We start from the raw sequence: 21,506 nt of genomic DNA, 5'->3' as shown, positions 1-21,506 counted from the left end.
CAGCTTCTTCCCCTCCACAATCAGAATTCTGAATGGACAATGAACCCATGAACACTATATTACTTTTTTTGCCCTCTATATGCACTATTTCTTATTGTAATTTATAGTTTTTTATTATAATGTATTGCACTGTATTTCTGCCGCAAAACAACAGATTTCATGACATGTCAGTGATATTAAACCTGATTCTGATTCAGGAGCCATCCTGGGTCAGGGGAAATACTAATACAATAGCCCTGTAACGAGCTGGAAATGCCAATGATGTCAGAATGGGACAGGATGGAGAGGTAGGCGGTAAAGGACAATATTGAGTCATTCCTTCTCACTTGATCCCACGCAAAACATTTGTGGTTGTCGCAGCCTTAACCAGTGGTTACACATCAGGCCCACTGAGATTACTTACTGACACTTGTGCTTCCTGTTCCCCTTTTGCACTGTCAACCACAAAAGCATTTTTACACCTTTACAGCACCTTTAGAAAGAAAATTACATTACCTTCAGCTTCTAAAGAAGAGCCCGCCGAACCTCCCTGGGGCATCCTGATGTCACTCAATCAATCCGGGTGAACTTAAAATTCTTGATCTTATGAAAGGTCACCAATTTGAAATTTATTTAGCAATGCAGCATGAAACTGGCCCTTCTGAACCAACAAGGTGTGCCACCCACTTGATTAACCCGAGCCTAATGATAGGGCAATTCACAATGACCAATTAACCTACTAACTGGTACATCTATGGACTATGGGAGGAAATTGGGAGCACTGGAGGAAACCCACAGGGAAAATGCACAAACTCCTTAAAGACTGTACTGGAATTGAACTCCGAACTCCAATGCCCAGAGCTTGCGGGCTGAGAGGAAAATTGGATCAGCCATGATGAAATGGTGGAGCCGACTCAATGGGCCAAATGGCCCAATTCTGTTCCTGTATCGTACGGTAATAACACTGTGCGAACCATTACAGTATCATGTTTCTCTCTCCATAAATGCTGCCAAACCTGCTATTTCCAACATTATTAATTTTGGCTGCTTAAAATTTCACCCAGTTCTTTCTAACATTTGCAACTTTCAATTTCATCTACACTCTTCCAAAAAAAATAGCTTCTTTAAAGATAAAGATTAGCTTCATTTATCACATACACATCAAAGCATACAGTGACATGCGTCGTTTGTATCATCGTTTGTGATGTGCTGAGGGCACCAACATAGCATGTCCACAACTCACTAACCCTAACCATACATCTTTGGAATGTGGGAGGAAACAACAGCACCTGGAGGAAGCCTATTTGGTCACAGAGAGAGCACACAGATTCTTTACAGACAACAGCGGGCCTGAGCCCCGATCTTCATCACATTACACTAACCACTACCCTACCTGGCCTATATACTCTAGAGTTTACATGGTTTAACTCTAGACTCCCCCTCCAAGGATCATCACCTTGTCGTGGTGGAGAGGCTTGTAAGTTCCGGAAATCCTGAGAGCGATGCTTTCTGGAGCTTGGCTCCTAGCAGGACTCCAGACAAGAAGAAATCCAACCAAGACTTCATTGGTGGAGCTGGCAGAAGATGACACATTGCAATAGCAGTCAACACTTCAGCAGCGAAGGGTCCCCAGTTGTCTTGTATTTCGTGCCACTGGACCCAGACTCCGATCGTGTGGTGGCTGCCCGTGCATCCTCCCCGCGTTAAGGTCACGCACAGGCATTCTCCATTAGGAATAACCCCTTAGGAGAACATCATACTCAAGTCGAGTGATCGCACTACTACTACAACTCTCAAATTTAAAAGACAGAGAAAAGATCTCACTGTAATGTCTGAAAATCATAAGGAAACTTATGCACAGAGGCAGCCTTAGAAACTGTTTCCCCTGGCTGGAAAGCCTACAGTTTTAGGGTAAGTGCTTGGCTATTCTGAACCAACATGGTGAGAAACCTCTTCACCCAGATATGCACACAAGGAATAAAAGGATAAGCTGACACAATTATGTCATCATATTCTTCCCTGAGATTCATTTTCTTGTGGGCATTCACAGGTCAATGAACAACTACACACAAAGATGGACAAACAACCAATGTGCAAAGAACAACAAATAGTGCAAATAAAAAATCTCAAAATAATAATCAGACAAGTAAGTAATAAATTATAATGAGGAGAGGATTTGTAGTGTCCTTGACAGTGAGCCCATAGGCTGTGGAATCAGTGTTGGGATGGCTGAAGTTATCCATTCTGGTTCAGGAGATGATGGTTGAGGGGTTATAACTGTTCCTGAACCTGGTGGCCTGAATCCTAAGATTCCTGTACCTCCTTCCTGATGGCAGCAGTTAAGAGAAGAGCATGACCTGGATGGTGGGAATCCTTGATGATCGATGCTGCTTTACTGCCACAGCACTCCTCGCAGACATGCTCAATGTTGGCTAGGTCGTAACCTGTGATGGACTGTGTTGTTCATTCTCTCCAAGCCATTGGGATTGCCTGAACGAATACCTGATATGACAAAGGATGTTCATTTCATAGAGGTGTCCTTTAAATATCCTGGACCTGATGGAATGCACCCTCGGGTTCTGAAGGAAGTAGATGGAGAAATTGCGGGGGCATTAACAATGATCCTTCAAGAATCGATAGATCCTGACATTGTACCAGATGACTGGAAAATTGTAAATGTTACTCCGCTATTTAAGGGTGGGTGGCAGCAGAAACGAAACTATAGAACTGTTAGCCTGATATTGGTGGTTGGAAAGTTGTTGGAATCGATAGTTAGGGATGAGATTACACTGTACCTGGAGGCACATGACAAGATAGGCCAAATAGTTTCCTGAAAGGAAATCCTGCCTGACTAACCTACCGCAATTTTTTGAGGAGATTACAAGCAGGGTAGACAAAGGAGATGCTGTGGATGTGGTGTACTTGGATTTTCAGAAAGCCTTTAACAAGGTGCCGCACAGGAGGCTGCTTAGTAAGATAAGAGCCCATGAAATTACAGGAAAGTTATTAGCATGGGTGGAGCATTGGTTGATCGGCAGAAAGCAGAGAGTGGGAATAAAGGGATCCTATTCTGGCTGACTGCCGGTTACCAGTGGTGTTCCACAGGGGTCTGTGTTGGAACTACAATGATTTGGACTATGGGATTAATGGATTTGTGGCTAAGTTTGCCGATGATACAAAGACAGGTGGAGGAGCACGTAGTGTTGAGGAAACAGAGAGCCTGCAGACAGACTTAGATAGTTTAGGAGAATGGGCAAAGAAGTAGCAAATGAAATACAATGTTGGAAAGTGTATGGTCATGCACTTTGGTGGAAGAAATAAACGGGCAGACTATTATTTAGATGGGGAGAGAATTTAAAATGAAGAGATGCAAAGGGACTTAGGAGTCCTTGTGCAGAATACCCTAACGGTTAACCTCCAGGCTGAGTCGATGGTGAAGGCGGCAAATGCAATGTTGGCATTCATTTCTAGAGGTATAGAATATAAAAGCAAGGATGTGATGTTGAGGCTCTATAAGGCATTCATGAGACCACACAGTTTTACAGTTTTGCAGTTTTGGGCTCCTTATTTTAGAAAGGATATACTGACATTGGAGAGGGTTCAGAGAGGATTCACAAGAATAATTCCAGGAATGAAAGGGTTACCATATGAGGAACGTCTGGCGGCTCTTGAGCTGAATTCCCTGGAGTTCAGGAGAATGAGGGGGGATCTCATGGAATCATTCTGAATGTGAAAGGCCTGAACAGATTAGATATGGCAGTTATTTCCCATGGTAGGGGACTCTAGGACAAGAGGGCACAACTTCAGGATTGAAGTATGTCCATTTAGAACAGAGATGTGGAAAAACTACTTTGGTCAGTGGGTGGTAAATCTGTGGAATTTGTTGCCTCGAGGGGCTGTGGTGGCCAAGTCAATGGGTGTATTTAAGGCAGAGATAGATAGGTTCTTGATTACATGGCATCAAAGGGTATGGGGAGAAGACAGGGAAGATGGGATAACTGGAAGAATTGGATCAGCCATGATTGAATGGCGGAGCAGACTCGATGGGCCAAATGGCCTACTTCTGCTCCTATATCTTATGGTCTTAAAAGGCAACAGAGGTCAATAGTCCAACGAAAATATACAGGTACATAAAATGCATGACCATATTCACTTTGTAACCTTCAAGTTAGTTTGTACATTTAAAGATTTTTAAATTGTCTGTTAACACTATTGTATGTGCTGTATGTGATATATGTACTGTGTTCTGCACCTCGGTCCCAGAGGGATGTTAAACAGAAGAGATCCTGCAGATGCTAAAAACCCAGAGCAACACACAGAAAATGCTGGAGGAACACAACAGGTCAGGCAGCATCTATGGAAAGGAATAGACAGTCAATATTTTGAACCAAGAATCTTCATCAGGACTGGAAAGGAAGGGAGGGAAGAAGCCAGCATAAGGTGGTGGGGGGGAGGGAACTGAGAAGGAGGACAAGCTAGAAGGTGAAGCCAGATGGGAGGAGGAGGGGAGATGAAGCAAGAAGCTGAGAAAAGTAGAAAAGGCAAAGGGCTAGAGAAGAAGGAATCTGACAAGAGAGGAGAGTAGATCACGGGAGAAAGGAAGAGGGGCACCAGGGAGAGGTGATAGGCTGGTGAGAAGAGGTAAGATGCTAGGCTGGGAAATGAGAAGAGAGAAGGGGAAGGGGAAAAATACCGAAAGTTGGAGAAGTTCATGCCATCAGATTGGAGGCTACCTAGAGGGAATATGAGATGTTAATCTTCCAACATCTGAGGGGCAACATCATGGCAGAAGAGGCAGCCATGGGCACATTGTTTCATTTATTCGTATACATGTGTACAATTGAATGTCAGTAAACTTGAAGTGCAATGTGTACCCAGTAACGTTTCTAAACTTCAGCCACATAAAATTAAGTGTAAACCTGTGTGCCCATAATTTATTTCCCAGCCCAGTGAAATCAAGGCTCATTGTTTACAAAATATTGCATATAGTTCAATGTCAAGTATACCTGTGAATTGCTACTTCTTTATACAAAAGACTTCAGTTCTACAATCACTTTAATGTCCCTTTCCGTACATTCTAAAGGGGTTTAGACAATGAAGTCAGTTGACAAAGCATGTCAGTCAATAGTTGCCATGTAATTTATTTTAGCAATATTGAATGCGGCACATATGATGGTAAAGCCACCAAGAGCAAATCATTGTTCTTATACTGCTAATTAAATGCATTCTTTATGCATCTAACAAACTGGCTAACACGTCCCATTTTATATTGTTATAAACCAGGGTCTCATCCCAGTTGCACTGCATTGCATACATTGGATTATGCAGTATATGGACCACAAAAAAGCTTAGTCTAACCAACCCAGGTCAGTGGTTATATTCCAATCCAGCCTCCTCCTGTCTTTCCTCATCAAAATCTAAGCATACCACAAGACCATAAGATATAGGAACAGAGTTAGGTTATTTGGCCCATCGAGTCTGCTCTGCCATTTCATCATGGTTGATCGATTTCCCTCTCAGCCCCAATCTGCTGCGTTCTCCCCGTATCCCTTCATGCCCTGACTAATTAAAAAGTTATAAACCCCTGCCTTAAATATTCCTAATGACCTTGCCTCCACAGCCACCTGTGGCAATGAATTCCACAGATTTACCACTCTCTGGCAAAAGAAATTCCTTCTCATCTCCATTCTAAATGGACATCTCTCTATTCTGAGGCTGTCCCCTCTGGTCTTAGACTCTCCCACCATAGGAAACATCTGTTCTACATCTACTCTAACAAGGCCTCCAACATTCAATAGGGTTTCAACGGGAATAGAAGAGCTGTGTATACAGAAACATGCCCTTCAGATCTCCATGCCATTGACATTTTTAACCATCTACACTAGCCATTTGCCTACATTAGATTGTATCTTTCTATACAAGGCATAGAAATATGTCTTAAATAGAAAGAATGCATTTCACTCCAGCATTTGAGAGGTAACTTCTTTATACAGAGTGTAGTGAGTACCTGAGCTGCCAGAGAAAGTGGTCGAGGTGGGTACAACAGCAACACTTCCATACAGCCTACCAGCAGACTTAAGCCATTCAGCCCATCAACTATTCTCAACATTTCAGAGGCATTTGGACAGGTGGGGGAAGGCCTTGGACGGTTGTGGACCAAATGTGGGCAAATGAATCAGGAGGAGGGATGCTGTGGTCAGCATGGACCGGTTGGGATTGCTTATGTGTTCTAACAGTCCAGCACAATAAATCTATTACATTTACCCAGCAGCAAATTCCACATATCAACCACTTAGTATGCAAACGAAATCTCCTCAAATCCCCTATAAAATTCATTCCTCTCACTTGAAACCTATGCCCATTTACAAAAATAGATCTATCTACTTCATGAGTGCCTCTTATAATTTTACATACCTCCTTTGGGTTACCTATATACCTCCTGGCCTTTTCTCAATCTCTCTGTCTCCATCTCTGGAAATAAACTGTCAACCATCATCTTTTATAAACCTACTGATTCCCAGTTATCTTGTCTATACCTCTTCCCACTCTTTCTCCTATAAAAATGTTATTCCCTTTTCTCAGTTCCTTCACCTCCGCCACATCAGAGATGTCTTCCTTCTTCAAAGAACGGGGTTTCCCTTCCTTCACCATTGTTGTTGCCCTCATCTGCAACCCCTCCTTTTCCCAAACATCCGCGCTCACCCCATATTCCCGCGGCCTTAACAGTGATAAGAGTTCCTCTTGTACTCACCTACCACCCCACGAGCCTCCACATTCAACACATTGTCCTCTGCAAATTGCACCTTCTCCAAAGGGATTCCACTAAACATTCCTTTACCTTCACCCACCATCCTTTCCGCAGGGATCACTTCCTCTATGATTCTTTTGTCCACTCGTCCCTCCCAGCACTTATCCCTGTAAGTGGCCTAAGTACGACATGTACCCATTTACCTCCTTCCTCACCTCCATTCAAGGCCCAAAACATTCCTTCCAGGTGAGGCAACACTTCACCTGGGAATCTGCTGCGCTCATCTATTGTGTCCAGTGTTCCCGAGGCAGCCTCCTCGACATTGGTGAGACCTATTGTAAATTGGGGGACTGCTTCGTCAAGCACCTGCATTCCATCCTCCAAAAGCAGAACTTCCCGGTCGCCAAACATTTTAATTCCAATTCCCGTTTCGACATGCCATCCACAGCCTCCTGCTGTGCCAAGATGAGGCCTCTCTCAGGCTAGAAAGCAACACCTTATATTCTGTCTGGGTAGCCTCTAACTTGAGGTCATGAATATCAATTTCGCCTTCCAGTAAAAATTGTTTTATCCCCTCCTCCTTCTTTTATTCCCTTCTCTAGCCTTTTACCTCTTCTCACCTGGCTATCATCTCCCCCTGGGTCCCCTCCTCCTCTCCTTTATTTCCCAATGGTCCATTCTCTTCTCCTATCAAATTCCTTCTTCTCAAGTCCTTTACCATTCCTGTCCATTCTAGCTCACCTCCTTCCCCTTCCCCTGAACTTCTTATTCTGGAATCTTCCTCCTTCCTTTTCAGTACTGAAGGGTTTCGGACTGGAACACTGACTGTTAATTCATTTCCATAGATGCTGCCTGACCTGCTGAATTCCTCCAGCATTTTGTGTGTTACTTTGGATTTCCAATATCTGCAGACATTCTCATAATTTATCCAATGCAGACAACATACTGGTGAACTTCCTCTGCACTCTCTACAGCACAATCACATGTTTCCTGCAGTGCGGCGACCAAAACTGAACTTAATACTCCAAATGGGGCCTTTACAGGGTTTTGTAAAGTGGCGATGTAATGACCCAATTCTTGTATTCTATGCCCTTGCTGTTTTTCCCTCTAGGCAGATGTTGCCTGACCCGCTGAGTTCCTCCAGCATTTTGCCATCCTTCAGTCATCTGGTACCTTGAAAGCTTTCCTATGTTTCAGTATATCAATTGAATATTTTCTAAACTCTAAGGAATACAGTCCCGGTCTCCTCAATCCCTTGTCTTATGGCAGACCTGCCATCCTTGGAACCAGTCTAATGAATCTTTCATACTCAATTGAAGTTTAATCATCACTTAACCATACATGAATACTCATGAATACGCCAAATGAGACTGTGTCACTATGGGATCAAGGTGCAAAGACACATTACCAACAGTCACCCACAGTAAGCACACGCAAGATCACAATCATGTAATAAAGAGTCCCAATGTCCACAACCCCACGATGCAATGGTTTGATGCCCAGTCCTCCACGTACAAATCAATAAACACATATAGAATATCAGTAAAAATACAACACAGAATAATGCGTATATATAGCCCAGAACACACCCACCCCCCCAACAGCCCACCAATATCATTTGTCCACCAGCCCCCAACGCCCACTAGGCGACACCATAGCTTTGAGGCCCAGTCCTCGCATATACAAGCACATGTAAAGTATTAATAAAAACACAACCACAAATATGTATGTCATTAGTCCAGACCCTCAATGCATTTGAAGTTGCTTCTTGCTCCGGTAGCTGAAAAGCAACCCCCGCAGCTTGAAGCCCTGAGTCCACTGAGTGCAGCCAAAAAAGAAAAACCTGCAGTCGGCAACAACAGAGTTCGTCTCCTGCCGAGTGAAACCCTGGGCGAGCAACTCCGACTCCATTCTAGACACCACGCCACACCACCCCTTGCGAAACGTGATGGCACTGTCCCCTCACTCTGGGTGGATACAAACAGGCAGCACCGAGGCTTCAAACCTAGTCCTTGCTAGGATCGAGGACTAGGCCCCCTCCATCCCCCCCCACCGCTCTCATCCAATAAATCAGCAAATTGAACTTGCGACATATCAGATTAACAATGTCCAAAGGGGTCTCGCAACCACAAGAAAAGTGATTATGACGGCCACTCACTACTTGACTGTAAATCGTTGTGCAGCTCCTTCATTTTCTCCGCCAGTGAGCAACTCGCTGATGGCACTTTTAAGTTCTTAATGTATAGCAGGATCTTGTGATCATTAGAAGTACGTTTAAGTGGAATGGTAGCACCTTTTGTTGAACCTGTAGAAGCTGCTGTGACCAGTCGCTTCGCCATCTTGCCAGAAACTTTTCTCAAGAGTATATATCTCAGTTATGTAGACCAATATGACAACAGAGATCCAGATGTATGCTCATCAAGACTATACAACAATAGTATAGATTCCTCTTCCTTATAATCGTACTCCCTCATTACAAAACCTTAATCCCCTCCTACTCCTGCACATTAATTTTCAGTGACTTGTACGTAGGGGCAGTGATATCTCTTTGAATAGCAACATTACTCAGTTCATTACCTTTCAACAAACCAGTGAGTCTCACTTCAGTGGTTGGTAAGTTGATGGAGAAGATCCTGAGAGTCAGGATTTATGAACAATTGGAGAAGCATAATATGATTAGGAATAGTCAGCATGGCTCTGTCAAAGGCAGGTTGTGCCTTACGAGCCTGATTGAATTTTTTGAGGATGTGACTAAACATATTGATGAAGGTAAAGCATTAGATGTAGTGTATATGGATTTCAGCAAGGCATTTAATAAGGTACCCCATGCAAGGCTTATTGAGAAAGTAAGGAGGCACTGGATCGAAGGGGATCTTGCTTTGAGGATCCAGAATTGGCTGGCCCACAGAAGGAAAAGAGTTGTTGTAGGTGGGTCATATTCCGCATAGAGGTTGGTGACCAGTGGTGTGTCTCAAGGATCTGTTCTGGGACCCCTGCTCTTCATAATTTTTATAAATGACCTAGATGAGGAAGTGCAGGGATGGGTTAGTAAATTTGCTCATGACACAAAGGTTGGAAGTGTTCTGAATAGTGTGGAGGGCTGTCAGAGGTTACAGCAGGACATCAATACAACGCAAAACTGGGCTGAGAAGTGGCAGATGGAGTTTAACCCAAATAATTGTGAGGTGGTTCATTTTGATAGGTCAAATATGATGGCAGAATATAGTATTAATGGTAAGACTCTCTACAGTATGGAGGATCAGAGGGATCTTGAGGTCCGAGTCCATAGGACACTCAAAACTGCTGCGCAGTTGACTGGGTGGTTAAGAAAGCATACGATGTACTGGCCTTCATCAAATGTGGGATTGAGTTCAAGAGCCAAGAGGTAATGTTACAGCTATATAAGACCCTGGTCAGACCCCACTTGGAGTACTGCGCTCAGTTCTGATCACCTCATTACAGAAGGATGTGGAAACTATAGAAAGGGTGCAGAGGAGGCTTACAAAGATGTTGCCTGGATTGGGGAGCTTGCCTTATGAGAATAGGTTGAGTGAACTTGGCCTTTTCTACTTGGAGCAACGGAGGATGAGAGGTGACCTGATAGAGGTGTATAAGATGAAGAAAGGCATTGATTGTGTGGATAGTCAGAGGCTTTTTCCCAGGGCACAATTTTAAGGTGATTGGAGGTAGATACAGGAGATGTAAGGGGTAAGGTGCTTGAAGGTAGGTACAGGAGATGTCAGGGGTAAGTTGTTTTTTTTTAACACACAAGAGAGTGGTGAGTGCGTGGACTGGGCTGCCGGCGACAGTGGTGGAGGCGGATACAATAGGGTCTTTTAAGAGACTCCTGGACAGGTACATGGAGCTTAGAAAACTAGAGGGCTATGGGTAACCCTAGGTAATTTCTAAAGTAAGTACATGTTCGGCACAGCATTGTGGGCCAAAGGGCTTATATTGTGCTGTAGGTTTTCTATATTCTAAACACTCTTGCCATTCTGTTATGTTCCTCAAAACGGATGACCTCCCAGGAAAGGTGGATGCTTTCCTAGTGTCATGGATTATTGATTACCTGACTGGCAGACCACAGTACATGTGCTTGCACTGTGTGTCAGACAGAGTGATCAGCAGCACTGGGGCTCCACAGGGGACTGTCTTGTCTCCCTTTCTCTTCACCATTTACACCTCGGACATCAACTACTGCAGAGTCTTGTCATCTTCAGAAGTTTTCTGATGACTCTGCCATAGTTGGATGCATCAGCAAGGGAGATGAGGTTGAGTACAGGGCCACGGTAGGAAACTTTGTCACATGGTGTGAGCAGAATTATCTGCAGCTTAATGTGGAAAAGACTAAGGAGCTGGTGGTGGACCTGAGGAGGGCTAAGGCACTGGTGACCCCTGTTTCCATCCAGGGGGTCAGTGTGGACATGGTGGAGGATTACAAATACCTGGGGATACGAATTGACAATAAACCGGACTGGTCAAAGAACACTGAGGCTGTCTACAAGAAGGATCAGAGCCGTCTCTATTTCCTGAGGAGACTGAGGTCCCTTGACATCTGTCGGACAACGCTGGGGATGTTCTACAAGTCTGTGCTGTTGTGTGCTGGGGCAGCAGGCTGAGGGTAGCAGACACCAACAGAATCAACAAACTCATTCGTAAGGCCAGTGATGTTGTGGGGATGGAACTGGACTCTCTGACGGTGGTGTCTGAAAAGAGGATGCTGTCCAAGTTGCATGCCATCTTGGACAATGTCTCCCATCCACTACATAATGTACTGGGTGGGCACAGGAGTACATTCAGCCAGAGACTCATTCCACCAAGATGCAACACTGAGCGTTATAGGAAGTCATTCCTGCCTGTGGCCATCAAACTTTACAACTCCTCCCTTGGAGGGTCAGACACCCTGAGCCAATAGGCTGGTCCTGGACTTATTTCCTGGCATAATTTACATACTATTATTTAATTATTTATGGTTTTATATGGCTATATTTATACTCTGTTCTTGGTTGGTGCAACTGTAACGAAACCAAATTTCCCTCGGGATCAATAAAGTATGACTATGACTATTCTTCCACATCCTCACACACACACTCAACTTGTCTATCCAGCAAAAAGCCCCATTAAATTTATTCTCATAATCCCATTTAGCTTTGTATCACTGACAAATTTGAAAATAAGGCATTTGGTCCCCTTGGCCAAAACACTGATATACACTTAATCATCTTTGCTGGTGTAGCCCATCCACTTCAAGGTTCGACTTGTTGAGCATTCAGAGTTGCTCTTCTTCACACCACTGTTGTAATGCATGGTTATTTGAGTTACTGTCACCCTCCTGTCAGCTTGAAGCAGAAGAGATCTGGCCATTCTCTTCTGAGCTCTCATTAACAAGGCATTTTTACCCAAAGAACTGACACACACTGGATTTTGTTTTTGTTTTGTCGCACCATTCTCTGTAAACTCTAGAGACTACTGTGCTTGAAAATCCCAGGAGATGAACAGATTCTGAGATACTCTGACACCAACAATCATTCCACAGTCAAAGTCACTTAGATCACATTTCTTCCCCCATTCTGATGTTTGGTCTGAACAACTGAACCTCTCGACCATGTCTGCATGCTTTTATGTAATGCCAATGAGTGTAGATTGTGAATACCAGGGTCACAAAGAATTGATCCCTGTCATACTCCCACTCTTCACAGTTAGTCAACGAATGTAGAATTGGTTTATTCCACATTTTGCCTTCAGTTCAATAACCAATTTTTTGTGCAAAATATATTAGCCCATTATCATATATTAGCACATAACATGTACTCTAACATTACTGACCAACCTCCAAGAGCAACATTATGACAAGCGTAATGAAAATATTAATATACCACACCAATTGTAACACACACACACACAAAATGCTGGAGGAACACAGGACAGGCTGCACCTATGACAATAAATAAACAGCCAACATTTCGAGCCAAGTCCAGATGAAGGGTCTTGGCCTAAAACGTTGACTGTTCATTCATTTCCTTAGATGCTGCCTGATCTCTTGAGTTTTCCCAGCATTTTGCATGAGTTTATCTGGATTTCCAGCATCTGCACAATCTCACGAGTTTATGATTATACCTCACCCATTGCTTCACCGTATCAATTTTACTATTCATATCCACAATGGAATTGAGAATTAGTCAAACATGGTACTGTTTACATATATCAATGTTGATTCGGCTGAACTACATTATTATTCACAAGGTTCTGTTGTTACACATAGGGATGCATACTTAGGTTTGTTTATTTATCATATGTACATTGAAAGATACAGTGAACTTTTTTTTGCATATTCATTGACTTGTGAGAATAAAGTCAGGCCTATGAGGTGTTATGTAGTTAAACCATTTTTCCCCAGTATGAATCAAATTGTTCCAACTTATGATTAACATATGCTGTTATCTTCTCCATTTTGTAAATGTCCATTGTAATTCCCATCCATACATTTAAAGTTGGGCTCTCCTGTGATAACCATCCTTTCTATGATTGTATACCTCAGATAAATATTATGTGGAGATTTGTGACAAATATGACTATATAATATATGTACAGTATCTGAAATACATCTCATGGAAAGTTTGTTTGATGATGAACTTCAATAAAAAATACATTACAAAAAAAAAAGAAAGATATAAAGTGAAATATGTCCTCTGTGTTAACAACCAACATAACCTAATGATGTGCTGGGGGCAGCTGCAAGTGTCACCACACATTCTGGCGCCAACATAACACGTCCACAATGTTCAGTAGAACACAAGCAATAACAACAGGAGCAACAGAACGTGCCCCGTTCCACCCTCCCATGTACACACAAGACAGTCCTCCAACCTCAGGTCAGGATCCAGCCTCCAGGACATTGGGCCTTCAACTCACAGTTAGGGATAAACAAAGTGAACGTTTGCAGTTTTTTTTCCCGTGGGTAGGGGAGTCTAAAGCTAGAGAGCATAGCTTTAAATTGAGAACAGAAAGATTTTAAAGAGAACGGAGGGGAAACATTTTTCACACAGAGGCTAGTAGGCATATGGAAGAAGTTGCCAGGGGACCTATTGAGGCAGGTACTATTAGATCATTTAAAATACATTTAGAGAGGTACATCCTGATGCCAGCTGTAATCCATTCTACCTGCCTCCTGACTCCATATTTTCTGACCATATTCAACGGTCTGGTATTGAAGCTCATTTACTATTAGGACTGTTAAGATGGGAAATAGCTTTTCCCCCCAGACCGTGAGACTACTGAAAACCCTACCAGCACCCAGGTCTCATCACGTATGAAGCGCCAGTAGCGTTATACTATTCACCTTTTAGCTTGTGTTTTAATGCACCTTATGATAAACTTCAATCTTCTGGAATATATTTTAATATTTGTTAGTTTATTTGTGGTAATATTACTTTATATGCTGTGTGTGAGTTTTATGTACTGTGTTGTACACCTTGGTCTAGAAGAACTTTGTATCGTTTGGCAGTATACATGTATATGGTTGAATGAAAATAAGCTTGAACTTGATCTATTGATTACATCTGTCTAACCTGTCAATGCATTTCCGGCAGTCAAATAGGATAGAACGTATAGAGTAACTACTAGGGCTTAAAGCAGGAGTTCCCAGCCTTTTTGTGCCATGGATCACTATTATTAATCAAGGGGTCCATGGATCAAGAGAGAGATCTTGAAGTGCAAGTCCACAGCTCCCTGAAAGTGGAAACACAGGCAGATAGTGGTTAAAAGAAAGATACATGGCATGCTTGCCTTCATAGTTGAGAGCTTAGATTGCAAGAACTGGATCATTACATTGCAACTTGACAAAACCCTATATAGGCCCCACTTGGAGTAATGTGTTCAGTTCTGGTCGCCACACTGTAGGCTGTGATAACGCTGGAGGGAGTGCAGAGGAAGTTCACCAGGATATTGCCTGCATTGGATAATTTTAGTTGTGAGGAGAGATTGAACAGGCTGAGTTTGCTTCCCCCTGAAGCAAAGGAGACTGGGAGGTGACCTGATGGAGGTATATAAAATTATAAGAGGCACCTATAGAATCTTTTTCTCATTGTAGGAGTATCAGAGACAAAAGGGAAAGGAATGACAGAGGGGATTTTTATTTTGCACACAATGTGGTTGATACTTGCAACTCACTGCCAGTGATAGTGATAGTGACAGAGTAATAGAGCAAGCAAACAATCCCAATTAGTCCATGCCGACCACAGCATCCTCCCTGCAGGTGCCAGTTGACCACATTCAGCCCACAACCCTCCAAGGCCTTCTCCACCACGCACCAGTCCAAATGCCTCCAAAATGTTGCAGTTGTACCAGCCTCGACCACTTCCTTTCACAGTTCATTCCAGCTACTCACTACCCTCCGTGTGGAAAAAGTTACCTGTCTGGTATCTCTCAGATGGTGGAGTGAGATGCATTCTCTATGTTTAAGACACATTTAGGCAGACACTTTCTATACAAGGCATAGAAAGAAACAGATCCAATGCAGGCTAATGGGACTAGTGTACTGAACTGTTATGCTATAGGTATTTCATTTTAGCAGCTCTGTTCTGCTTTTAGCATGTTTGGCTTTGAGCTAAAGATAAGGGGCTGTGTTGTTCAACTTAGGAATGTTATGTCAGCCAATAAGGATGGTGGAATTGGGAGATGGTTCTAGACAGCACTTGGCTGAGAGGTTTTGGTGACAAGACACTGGTGTGGGTCGAGGTCTTTTTGGTAGGAGCTGGGAGAAGACAGGAGGAGAGATGGCTGAGGATGTCATCCCTTTTGCACAAGGTATTTCATACCGATGAATGGCTACAAGGAGGAAGTACCAACACTCTCATGAGGGAGCCCATTTGTTCGAGGTGGATTTTGAGCGACATTCGGAAGGTGGTGTGTGCTTTCACACAGACTGTGGGTCCGGCAGGTGAGTAAAAGTCAACTTCAAGATGAGCTCCAACTTATGTGCACATCTGGACTGGGTTAACTATGATAGGCCCATTTTTTTTCTTTTCTTTTTTCCGAATAACTGTTTGATAAAGCTGAAATTTATAAATATACTTTCTTTATAATTGTAAGCAGTGTACGATCTGTTATTTCTGCCAATGGGTAATTGTAAGTGGGCAGCATTTATACAGTATTCATTCAGAATACATTCCGGCTCTCTCGGTCTGGTGGGACCCAAGTCATATCGACCCTGGATGTACACAGAGTTCAAGAAAGGTGGTTTTCTCACCGCTGAGTCCATTGGCTTGAAAGCAAGGGACTAACCAGCCATGTTTCTAGAGACACCTGGTAAAAAGGGGTTTCATGTCAATGGGCAAAAATGTAAATGGTATGGAGAATTGAAGGCACGTTTCTGTGTCCACACCACTTCCATTTCCACCTCAAGAAAATTGAACATTGAACAGTACACTACAGATACAGGCATTCTGGCCCACAATGCGGTGCCAAACAAATTAAATTAGTAATCAAATGGCTGACTGAACTAATCTCTTCTACGTACACAATGTCCATATCCTTCTACTTTCGCCACAATCATGTGTCAGGGGTTCCCAACCTGGGGTCCACGGAATCCTTGGTTAATGGTAGGGGTCCATGGCATAAAAAAGGTTGGGAACACCTGATCTCAATCAAAAAAGAAAAGCAGGATTTCCCCTGATGAAAACTATACAGAAGAGACCTTTATCTCCAAGCGTTCTTCTCTCTTTACATTTCAATTACATTCCCTATTACCCAGGTTAAAATGACCAATCTATAATTCACTGGACACATCTAGCCATCTTAAATACAGGAAACTAGAATATTCAATAAGTGCAAAAGCACATTATCAACGGGGTAAAGCTAACCTGTCTAAACCAGGCTCACGCTCCCTATTAGTGGGCAAACAAACCAGTGCTTGGTGACTTCTGCTTCACAATGTTAGGAAAAGCCGACACTGAAGGATCAGCTATCTAGCTATCCCAAGACACCAAGTCTTTTTTTCTAACAAATACATAATAATCCCCCTTCCACCACTTCTCAGGGTTCTTTCAGAATGAATCTGTGCAACAGGAGATGGCCATTTTCTCCAGGACCCACTGTCGACATCAAGCACTCTTACATCACCATGGATCTGAAATTCAGATGGATAGGAGATATTCCTCTTTTCCTTAACAAGCTCCAGCTGTAATTCCGAGTGAGTGCGATGGTCTGTTTATCATTCTCCACATGTGGTCGTATGTCTGCAGACCAGCGGCAGTTTTATGGAGGAGGCTGATACTCTGAAGAAAACGACTGAGATTGTCTGAAGCACTTTTTTATAGGATTATTCAGTAGGTCAGTAAGTTTGTGGAGACTTAAATAGTGTCATCTTGGACTGGATTTGAACTCAAGTCCCAGAAATGAAAAGTCAAGGTCTAATCCACTGCAGCGCCCAGTTACCACATCTACCTAATAAAGTGGCCACAGGGTGTATGCACATGATATGCTGTTGTAGCCCATCCACTTGAAGGTGTTACATGTTGTGCGTTCAGAAATGCTCTTCTACACACCACTGTTGTAATGCATGGTTATCTGAGGTACTGTCACCTTCCTGTCAACCTGAAACAATCTGGCCATTTTCCTCTGACCTCTCTCATTAACAAGCCATTTTTGCCCACAGAACTGCTGCTCACTTAATGTTTCTCGCACCATTCTCTATAAACTCTGGAGGCTGTGCGTGAAAATACCAGATCAGCTGTTTCTGAGAGATGCAAATCACCCCATCTGGCACCAACAATCATTTCATGGTCAAAGTCACTTAGATCACATTTCCTCCCCATTCTGATGGTTGGTGTGAACAACAACTGAACCTCTTGACCATGTCTACATGCTTTTATGCATTGAGTTGCTGCCAGACGATTGGCCAATTAGATATTTGCATAAACAAGCAGGTGTACAGATGTACCTAGTACAGTGGCACATTCATAGCCTCACATCACTGTAAAGCAATTAGGTACTTCTTTGAACATTGTTACACTTGAAATTGGGAAGCAAGGCAGCCTGTGTTAGAAGATCCAATGAGAAGTATGGCCAGATGTTCAGTATGTTAACTGAGCAACAAACATTGACTCTGAAGTTATTTATTTACATGAAGTGTCCATTATAGATCAGTCAGATGTACTCATGCCCTTAGCCAGATTATTGTGGGTTCATCCAGTCAAGAACCTAGATCATGAAAGGACATCATGGTAGCGTAGAAGTTAGTGTGACACTGTTGCAGCTCATGGCATCAGAATTTGGAGTTCAATTCCGACAGCAGCTGTAAGGAGTTTATACGTTCTCCCTGTGCCCATGTGGTTTTCCTCTGGGAGCTCCAGTTTCCTCCCACAGCCCAAAGACGTACCGGTTAACAGGTTAATTGGTCATTGTAAATTGTTCTGTGAATAGGATAGGGTTAAATAAGTGGAATGCTGGGTTGCACAGTTCGTTGGGCGGGAAGGACCTGTTCCACATTGTATCTCTAAATAAATAAAAATCCATGCTAATATTCCACTGCAACAGAGAATACATTGTAGACAAAAGAAATAGTAAACCAAAGTCCTGTTTGCTCACACACTGAATGTAAATAATGGGTGACTCTTGCAGGTTGCCCCAGCACATCCTCAGATTTCACTGTATGCTTCAGTGTACATAATTGATAAATAAATCTCATTTAATCTATGCCACAATGCTCTGTGAAAGGTCAATGCTCAGCTATTCCACTGAACATCATTAAAAAACCTTTCCTCCTCATTTTCAGAACCAGAATCAGAATCAGGTTTATTATCACCGGCATGTGACGGGAAATTTGTTAACTTAGTAGCAGCGGTTCAATACAATACATAATATAGAAGAAAAAAAATAAGTAAATCTATTCAGTATACTTTATACAGTATACTTATATTGAATAGATTAAAAATCGTGCAAAACACAGAAATACCATTTTTTTTAAAAAAGTGAGGTAGTGTCCAAGGGTTCAATGTCCATTTAGGAATTGGATGGCAGAGGGGAAGAAGCTGTTCCTGAATCGCAGAGTGTGTGATTTCATATTTCCATCAAGCAGAAATTTTAATATTTCTGCTTGATGGAAACAACAAGAGCCTAGAGACGTTGAAAATCCAGCGTAACATGTATAAAATGCAGGAGGAACTCAGCAGGTCAGACAGTATCTATGGAAAGAAATGAATAGTTGACATTTCGGGCCTAGATCCAGTCCAGATGAAGGGTTTCAGCTCAAAACGTCAACTCTTCATTCCTTTCCACAGATGCTGCCCGATCTGCTGAGTTCCTCCAGCATTTTATATGTGTTACTTTACTTGTGGGAGTTTGCTGGGGTTATTTAATTAGCTGCCATATTTCCAATGTGACTACAATGCAAAATTATTTCACTGGGTCTACATTAATAGGGAACACCCAAGAAGGCATTACATAAATACACATATACATATCTTGTTTACTTCAAATTTAAATTTTGAACGTACCTTTGCAAGCATTCTTTTTCGCTGGCTACTGAAGTTGAAACGTCCTTTCATTTCTTCAAGATACTTTTTAAAAAGTGCTTCATCTGATGCTTCTACATATTTACGGCTCAGCTGCACGTAGCAGCGCCATTTGGCCGAATCAAAGCCCCAGTGGCAGGTTCTCTTATCCGGTAACCTGTGTGAGTGCAACACAAACTTCTGTGGGGAAAACATCATGTGACAGTCCACACACTGAATACAGGCGGCATCAGGGTGGATGTAAAGGTGTGGCACAAATAAACCTTGGCATTTCCCAAGACACCAATGCTCGACCTCAAAGCTGGACCCGTTCTGCAACTGGGAAAGGCCTGCTTTTCCAGGGAGTCGGCTGGCTTCAGGGGGCAGGGTACCAGGGTGAACCAGGGCATTGCATAACCTCTGAGCATCAGTCTGGGTTATAAGTCCACAGGATGGAGCGTTGAAAGGCAAGATGCCCAGGACCTTGAGAATCTGTAGCTGTTCTGCTGTACACCTTGAACAATAAATGTACAATTCATCACATACAGCATTGATCTGTTGTAGCGAGAAGTCTCGAAGCACTGAATTTAAGACCTGTGGCAAACATAACCTCTTCTCTCCACCAACCATGAAGCATGAGATAGTCTCTCCCTCAAGTAAGGTGTGTGTGAGTTCAGTCGAACTGTCTGAGGGGATAAGCAGTGGGCCAGGCAATGCAGGGGGTGATCTCATGGGCACAAGCACTCCTGGCGACATACATTCTTGGGAACAACGGGCTGAGAACGCTGCTGGCCCACCAAGTGAGCTCTGACTGCTTAGATGGAACTGTGCCAAGGTGTGTTTCAGGGCTGGGTTAAGATCCAAGGGACGGACTCCAGACAGCAGGCATGCTTTGGACATAATTGCATCTGTACCTGATGTCTCCTCGTCTCCTGGGGCTTGGCCGCATTCCTGCTTCACCCCATGGGCTCTGGGCATGTTTGTAATTCTACCATCCAATGCCTTTCCTGCACTGCGTCTCTCTCCTAGTGCATCACACAGAGGCTCTTTCTTCACCATTACTTCACCCAAGGTTATTCCATCTCTCACTCGCAAAGCTCCTTGTGCACTTGCCATGTTCACTGGGAAAACAGCCAGACAGCGTGCTTGTTAGATTTCCAGACACAATCTGAAAGTGGCGCGTTCCTGTAAGAATCAGGAGACAATGATCTTCTGCGTGCGTTTCAACATATTGTGGTCACACATCATTGAACAATTTCTCAAAAGTCTCTGTTACTTCAGCCAAAGGATCAGACTTGATTGCTCCCACGTTGAAATATCCGCGTTGCATTAATCCAATCCCACCAATGATACAAAGACCACACACACATACAGACAGACAGACATCCAGACACACACACACAGACGATCTGCTCAGCAGGTGGCGAAGCAACCTGCCTTTCTATTAAATTACTCAGCACTGATTTGTGATCCGTGGCCAGACAGAAGGAAAAACACCTTCCAACCAAAGCACTTGGAGCCGGAGCGCTAATTCACGTGGGATGTGCCAAATGCGCGCCGAACAGTCCCACGGCCGAATTTAAACAATCCTCTCCCTTCACACGGCTGACTTGCAAGCCCAACCTGCTCCGGCTGCGGGTCAATGACGACAGACAGTGGACAGGGGCGGGATAATCCTTCCAGTTGCTGATCGTTCTGCCGACGGTTTGTATTCCCAATAGGAACCTCTTCCACCCTCCAGTGGAGGATGAAGGCGATGGGGTGGGAAGGTGGGTGAGGGGAGGTGGAGAGGGCGGTAGGAGGAGAACCCTGCTGATTGACGTCTGACAAGCTGGACGCGACCCCTCTTCAAGGCAGCTACCGATGCAGCCTGCTGCCGGTCCCGGGCCTCGGGCCTCGGGTCGCTGGACGCCGGGTGGGGGCTGTCACCAGTCGAGTCTCCCTCCTTTCTGGAAACCTTTCCCCTGCCGCCGCCTGCGAGCTGTTGAGATCGTCACGGTGAGCAGAGGTTTAGATCGGACCGGATCTCCTCCTTCTCTCCACCCCCTCCCACCCCTAACTCCCCCCCCACCACTATCCCCTCCCCTCAGCGACACGCTCGCACCTTGCCCTCCGCCACGGCCATTGACACCGTTGGCGTGACGTCACCGCCGCGCAGAACGTGGCGACGTCAGCGCTCGCCCACCCTGAAACGCCCACGTCGCACGCAGAGACGCGCCGCGGATTGGAGGGGGAGGTGGGGCGGGGACCGCCAGTCTCGTGATCACGTGATGTGCGGCGGCGTCTTT

The 21,506-nt window shown here is 43.9% G+C and overlaps 1 protein-coding gene across 3 annotated transcripts in view; it reads right to left on the bottom strand.

Moving 5' to 3' along the window:
- LOC140196166 (ski-like protein) overlaps positions 1–21,265 on the bottom strand; it is a 112,811-nt gene extending 91,546 nt beyond the window's left edge. For all 3 annotated transcript variants that reach the window (XM_072254918.1, XM_072254920.1, XM_072254919.1), the window contains exon 1: positions 19,222–21,265. In XM_072254918.1, the coding sequence (XP_072111019.1) occupies positions 19,222–20,334 (1,113 nt within the window). In that variant the 5' untranslated portion in view covers positions 20,335–21,265. The remainder of the gene's footprint in view (positions 1–19,221) is intronic.
- Positions 21,266–21,506: the final 241 nt, after the last annotated feature.

This window comes from Mobula birostris, chromosome 4, assembly GCF_030028105.1.
Source record: "Mobula birostris isolate sMobBir1 chromosome 4, sMobBir1.hap1, whole genome shotgun sequence".
Classification (NCBI taxonomy): domain Eukaryota; kingdom Metazoa; phylum Chordata; class Chondrichthyes; order Myliobatiformes; family Myliobatidae; genus Mobula; species Mobula birostris.
This window is presented reverse-complemented; position numbering and strand designations above follow the sequence as displayed.